Genomic DNA, 7,631 nt, shown 5'->3' on the forward strand with positions numbered 1-7,631 from the left:
CTCACACTAGCTCTAGCCCTACTCTAAGAACTGTTAGAATTATGAAAAATATATATTTTACAATCCTTTTTACTCAAATTTGAATTTACAAAAATAAAAGGCAATAGAAAGACAACAGACTCTTACTTTCCAATCAAAATCCAAACTCCACCTTGTGATCACCTCATAAAGAAGACCAAGGTAACAGACATCAGATGGTTTAACCTGATATTGACCCATAAATTACCTTATATGAATTATTACAATAGAGTGTAATTTTTCTACTGACAATTCCTTTGAAACACTGCAAGTAGACCAAACAGTGATTATAGATCTTTTAAAGTATCTATAACAATGAATGAAGTCCCTGGGTGGCAATCAGTTGTCAACTTTAAGGCAAGCCTGTCACCGGAACCCACCCAGAAGCAGAATTCCTGATGATCTGCTTCTATAAAGACTGCAGCCGAGTAAGCCCCATCAAGCTCAATTCTATTCTGTCGCACATGCGGACCCCAAGAGTCAGTATCAACTGGAATATATCTATACACACACACACAAATATATTATGATGCTACATTAAAAATATTAATACATGGTCTTTTATTACTATTTTCATCAGATAACAGTAAAAACAAAAGGCCTGTAGCCCATACATTTGTGGAGTTAAAGGGGAATTGTAATGCTGTATTTATTTAACTATGTGTATAGTATAAACTCTATCAATTTAACACTATTTCATGATTTTCAATATATACTGCTGAATTCATCCACAGGGCGTACTTAGTCTTCACTTCTGTTATTACCACTTCATATACCTTTAAATAAATAATCCTCATCTTTATTCCTACCACATAGACTTAACTCAAACCTATAAAATTCTTAACTTTGTTAACCCAGAGCAAATTCATGCAACTCTTAAAAAAGTCATCTCTGAGCCACATTCATTAACACATGACTTTATCCTTTTATAGGAGTTTCTGCTTTTCTCCTTAGTAGCCTCCATTTGCCTCTTCTGTGAAATCTCTCCCACGGCTTCACGACTTGTTGTAAGGAAGAAACAAAGAATCCAAAGTGCACAGTTCAGTTCTGGGCAGGGAAGAGGTCTTCTAAAACCTTCCCTGGTACAGCTACCACTATGTAGCTTCCTCTATGTAACACAGATCCGAGAGTGTTCTGCTGTCTTATTATCCACACGTTCCATAGTCATGATACTTGACTCTCTGCTATTCCCTCTCCACCTGTAGAAATTTATTAAAGTAAGACTTGCAATGCCTTTTGCTGAAGAAATGAGCAATATGGGCATCATCCAGAAGCTACTTTTGCTCCATTAAAACGGCAACTTACTGGAATTTTTCAATTTAAAAATTCCAGTTAATAATAATAATTTTTAAAAAAAGTGTGTCCTCAGAGAGGTGATTAAATGCAGGGAATGAGTAGACACAATTTGTTCTGTGGGGAAATTACATCTAGAGGTCCAGATCAATCTTCCTTACAGTGTAAGTCAGCATCTTCTTACCAGGAAGCAGCTCTAAGAACAGCCAGAGCCTGTGTTCAATCAATACAAGTTGGCTAGTCCTGCAAGCCCATCTATCATTCCACCTAAGGTAAAACTGACAGTTATTACTGTTTCTTTATTAATCATCCTGGCTATATTTCAGTCATGTTATCTCCAGCTCAAGTACTAATGAAAAATAAAGAGTTTCTGCCACCAAATAGCTATGCCACCTTGGTCCCGAAAGCAATGGTCCCAACGCTTTGGGAGTGTTTCCTCTTCTCTGAGTAAAGAATAATAACCACCTTTCTCTGTGTTAGTCTAAAGAACAAAATGGGCTCATCACAGAACCTGGTACATACTGCGAAATATTACTGTCAAATACTACCTGTCACCATTAGCAGCATCAATGAAAGATAATACATGCATTGGTGTGCATATTATAGCACTGATATGTTGGAGTACATTGGTATAAATTCCATGAGTAACAATATGATACTATGTATCCATAATGCAGTGCCTCAACACTGGCTCGACTGATTTACCATACATGCACATGTCCAATAACACAGTTAACACGTGTTCATTACAAAAGTGTTTACAAGAGCAAAATAGTGGGTGAAATCTAATGCCAGCCAAAAGGATATTGATTAAATAAATTATGATTCATGTCTGGAATATAGCCCCAAACAAAGAATGAAGTAGTGTTACATGTAGTGTTATAGAACCAGCTCCCAAGATACTTTAAGTGATATATTGAAAAAAAAAATTCTATTTGCTATGCATAAAATATGCGATCGTGAAGATTGATTTATAAGAAGAAGAAAGAAAACTGTCTGGGGCAGGAATGGTAGGGCAACTGCGGGTACTAACCAGAATTCTATACCTTTTTTATAAACATTACAAAAATGACATGAACTTATAATAAGGAATGGTTTCTTCTAATACAATCTTCTACATCTAGCAAAAGGCTGAGAGAAAAGGCACTGAAAACCACACATATACCAACAAGAGTGGGCAAACAATGAGTCTATGTAAGAAATACAATTTGGCACAAAATTCCTTCCTGTTTTTTTCTCTTACATAATTCAAATCAAGTAGATATGGAGGCATATGGAAAAGGAAGCAAATGAAGTATGTAGATGAGAAACACGTTTTGGTGGCATAGTGGTTAAGCACTAGACTGCCAATCAAAACGTGAGTGGTCTAAATTCACCAGCCCCCTCACAGGAGAATGCTGTGGCAACCTGCTTCTGTAAAGACTACGGCTCTGGAAGCCCTTTGGGACAGTTTTCTTCTGTTCTATCAACACCAAACTCACCGGCATTGAGTTGATGCCAACTCATCATGACCCTTTCGGACAGGGTGAACCGGCCCTGTGAGTTTCTGAGACTGTAGCTCTTTAATGGAGTAGAAAACCCATCTTTCTCCCTCGGAGTGAATGGTGGTTTTGAATTGTGGACCTTGTGATTAGCAGTCCAATTCATAACCACTATGCCACTAACTCCTGTTGGTCCTATCAGCTCACCATAAGTTGTCGACGGGACAGTAACAGGTCTGGTTTGCTGGGGTATTTTTTAAGTGGACGGCACTGGACTAGGCAGTGTTGCACTGTGTTATGCAAGGGGTCACTGGCTCAGAACCCACTCGATAGCACCTAACAATAATAGCAAAATAGGAGGACAGGACTGAACCTGCAAACCCTCCTGCCAACTATGCTACACCTTTCCAGTGACCCTGTGTTCTGTGAGCTGGACTCGCATCCACCAAATGCACAGTCTTTAAAAAGCTAGAGGATGTTAAAGGCTGAAGCATGAACATGAGAAAGATAAATATTTGATATTTTTCCAGTTCACATGCAAAATAAGAATAAAACCTTACCTCAATTTTTTTCAACACATCCATACTATTTGTGACGGAAGCGGCTTTGCTGGCATCTTCTGCCTTTTTGGATTTGGGGGCTGCTGAAATTAAAACAACTAATTAACACATCTTTAAATAACAACTGTGGGTTATACTTCTTTGCCTTTCCTATAAAATCTACCATAATGATATGTCATGATCAAGTGGTCACACAATTTATAGGTTGAATTAATGCTCTAAATTGAACAAATTAATCATCACACAGTACCAAATTCTCAGTGATCACTAAATAGGTTAAGTTTTATGGACTGCAACCAGATTTATTTTCACTAACACTGAAAATGTGGATTGACACTATCATTCGGACCAAAACTGGTAAAATGCCATGTTGGGTGGAAGTACTACAGTACCAATGAGAGCCTCCCACAAATCTGTTTTTCACACCAGCCTCTGGCTCACTGATCAGTAAACTTTATCCCAACCACAGCAATTTTAGCAGGTTTGCAAAAATATAAAAGAAGTGCAGGATAAATCTGTATTTCATCAATGGGGAAATAAATGAGAATGAAGTTAAAACACAAGCTCATTTCCGACTCACTGCTACCCTTTAGGGGAGGGTACCACTGCCCTGTGGGTTTCCGAGAAAGGAGTTAGACTCAGCGTAATGCAAAATTTCCTAGGGAAGGGACATTTAAACGATTAAAGTGAACACACCCATCACATGTGTCTGGCAACCTAAAGCATTGCAAATGAAATTAAGTGTTCTAAGAGTTTTGAGAAACAAAAAAATTCTTAGCCAGATAAAAAGTACTGCATTTTGAGGGTTTTCTAAAATAAGAGGGAAATGAGAGTTATTTCTCCCCCAGAAAACCTGCGAGTCTCTTACAAGCGCATTACAATACTATAAAATTGTCCCACTATGTTCAGAAAGTTATTATAGTTATTTTCCAAAATCAAAGTAAGTACTAGGAATTACTTAGAAGAAGAAAAATATGCCTGAGAAAGGCATAATTTTGTTAAAGATTAACGTTTAACCTACAGAAGAAGAAATGTTTAGATTGTTGGAAGACTTATGACGGATAGGATTATAATTTACTGTGTTATACCAAACTGCTCCAGGCACAAGTCCCTGGCTCCCAAACATGTAGATTAGTGAAGGTTTGCTCAAGTTAAAGTAACTTATATTTAATTTAAAAGTAGCAGGTTAAGTTTCTCTGCCCTAAATCCTCAAAAGTTAACACTAGTTAATTTGAAGTACACATGGAGTCACTATGAGTTGGGAAAGACTGGATTGCATTTAAGAACATCAGAAAACACAGCCTTATAGGTGGACAAGGTCTCAATAGATAACATTCATGCCTAAAACCATTACACAGGGACATAATTTACTATACCACAAAGGTCTCCCTACGAATCTTTCACCAAAGTATTTAATTTTACAACACATAAATACTATAGGATACAGTATCCTATAGTATTTACTATAGGTAAATATTAAAATTTATTATTTTAACTAAGAGTCAGTGGCAGATTCAAGTCCACGCAGCATCCTTTGCCACCTACCACTCTGGATTTTTTTTGGTTTCATTTTTCATTAAAAGATCATTTTATGGGGGGCTCTTACAGCTAATAATCCACACATCAAGTGTATCAAGCATATTTGTACATATGTTGCCACCATTATTTTCTAAATATTTTGGTATCAGCTCCCTTTTTCCCCTCCTCCACCTCGTGCCCCTTGATAAATTATATTTATTATTTTCATATCTTACACCGACTGCTGTCTCCCTTCCCCCACGGTTTCTGTTGTTTATCCCCCTGGAGGGTGGTGTGTGTGTAGTTGGGTCAATCATTGTGATCAGTTTCTCCTTCATCCCCACTGGTCCCCACCTTCCCCCTACCCTCCTGGTATCGGTACTCCCATTGCTATTCCAGGATTCCGTGTTTCGTGAACTCTTATCTCTTATCTGTACCTGTGCACATGCTCCAGTCTAACCCACAGTGAAAGGCAAGACTGGGGTCATGATAGTGGGGTGGTGGGGTGGTGAGGGGATGTCTCATTGTCTACAGATGGGTTTGGGTTTCTGTTCACTCAGGTTTTACAGAATATGCCTAAACCTTCTATGTATGATTGGGGAAGAAGTATCAAAGATAGATATTTGCTGACTTTTAAGCCCCAAATATTGACATGAATACTTTCCTACCTTCAGCCCTATATATAAAATTGTATATAGGACTACTTGATGGAATTGTTGAGCAACTATTCCCAATACCAACCACCATTACTTCTCAAAACTCTTGCCACTAGAAAAAACAAATTTTTTTTTTTTTTTTTCCCATGAACAATTTTCATTTTATTTCCTTTCAGGTTTGTTTTCCTTCAGCTTCTAATCTTTACATAGGCTTTGGAGGAGGTCGTGGGACAGCACCTGCAGGTCTAAATCGAGGTGGGGGGGTTCGGTCCTTCCGGGCTTCACGTCACCGGTTCCTGACCACCTTGCTGTGAATGGCACAACTCACGCAGCAATGCAACTTCACGTACAGCTTGGGAAGCACGTATGCATCGAGGACACTCGCTTCGGAAGTGTCAGACGGCCGCGGCCTCCATGATGAACTTCTTAATGGCCTTGTCTGTGGGCACGCAGCGGGTGCAGATCGTGCAGCGAATGGGCTGCACATGGCCGCGGCCTTTCTTGGCACGGCCATTGTTTCACCTTTTCTTTGTCAGCTCGGAAGCGAGAGAAAAGCAAAACTTTCTTCTTAAAGTCACTATGAACTAGGTTTTCTGATTGTTGTGGTTAGGTGCCATTGTCTCTTCTTTCTTTGTGATGGGCACAAATACGGGTCTCTTCCATACTGTTATTGACCAGGTAGCATTATCCCAAATTCCTTGACGCCGACAAGTAAGGACCTCCAGCACTAAACTGCTTTATTAAAATACTTAAATTTAATTCAAGTAATTCCCCACTGTAACTTCAGAGCAGCTTCGAACTCTCCCTTCGAACTTAATAGTTCTTGATCATATGCAAGTCTTGAAATGGTTGCTTGTTGACCAATTCGTTATTGGTATATTAGTTAAGTATTCCTTCCATGGTTTTTTTTTATATTTTCTTTCACTCAATATTTTGCTGACAGAATCCTGCAACAGTGCGATTCAAGCCTTGATTTTTTTTTTTTCTCCTTCAGCTCTTTCAGCTTGTGATATGCTGTTTATGTTCTTTCCTTGTGCTTTTCTAACTTCAGGGAGTCTCTTCAGACACCCATTTTGATCTTTCCTGTCATTTTAATGACTTTTGCTTTCTTTAGATGTAACATTCTTGACGCCATCCCACAACTCGTTTCTAGTCTTTGGTCCTTACTGTTCAATGCATCAAATATGTTCTTAAGACAGTCTCTAAATTCAAGTGGGATAGACTCAAGGTTGTATTTTAACTCTGGTCTGGTGGACTAGTTTTAATTTTCTTCAGCATCAATCTGAACTTGCATATGAGCAATTGATGGTCTGCTGTCCAGTCAGCCCTGGCCTTGTTTTAAATTATATTGAAAATCTCTTTCCATATAAGCGGTCAATTTGATTCTCATGCATTCAATCTGGTAAGGTCCACTACTACAATTTAGTTAATGTTGCTGAAAAACATTATTTGCAATGAGTCAGTCTTTAGTCTTGCAAAATTCTGTCATATGAACTCTAGAATTATTTCCATCATAAAGGCAATTCTTTTCCAGCTAATGGCTCTTCTGCCCCCAAACTTCACATTCCTGTCAACATTAATTATCAGTGTATCTTGTGTGTATGTTTGATCAATTTCAGAATGAAGGGAGGAGTTGGTTCAATTCTTCAGTTTCTTTTCTTTCTTCATCAGTATAGTGGCCAGTGTGTAGGTTTGAATAATACTGTACTCACTTATCTTCATTGTGGCGTATGGAAATTATCAGCCTGCATTAGACTTCAAAATAGATCTTGAAATGGTCTTTCTGACCATGAATGTAATGCCTTTTCTCTTGAATTTGTTATTCTCAGCAGAGTGAACCACATGATTGTGATTTAAAATGGTCAAGACTAGTCCATCTCAGCTCTAACGTCGAGATCTAGGGCATCGACCTTCATGTGTTCCACTTCATTCCTGACAAACTCCAATTTCCCTAGCTAGACAATCCTTACTTTCCACGTTCCCACTGTTAATCGATGCTTACAACTGTTTTGTGTCATTTTGATTTGTGCCCCATCAGTAAACAAAGGTCTCAAATGTTTTCTTCTATCCAGATGTTAGAGCTGACTCTACTTTGAGGAGGCGGC

General features: G+C 38.5%; 1 protein-coding gene and 1 pseudogene across 1 annotated transcript in view; both read right to left on the reverse strand.

Moving 5' to 3' along the window:
• POLR3G (RNA polymerase III subunit G) overlaps positions 1-7,631 on the reverse strand; it is a 49,698-nt gene that overhangs the window by 9,500 nt on the left and 32,567 nt on the right. The window contains 2 exon segments of the mRNA XM_004718205.2: positions 3,353-3,435; positions 5,013-5,062. Coding sequence (XP_004718262.2) covers positions 3,353-3,435; positions 5,013-5,062 — 133 coding nt within the window.
• On the reverse strand, positions 5,671-7,442 carry LOC105978695 (annotated as a pseudogene).

The sequence above is a fragment of the Echinops telfairi genome, unplaced genomic scaffold (assembly GCF_000313985.2).
Source record: "Echinops telfairi isolate 266 unplaced genomic scaffold, ASM31398v2 ScPeMD7_7469;HRSCAF=8507_1, whole genome shotgun sequence".
Taxonomy (NCBI): Eukaryota; Metazoa; Chordata; class Mammalia; order Afrosoricida; family Tenrecidae; genus Echinops; species Echinops telfairi.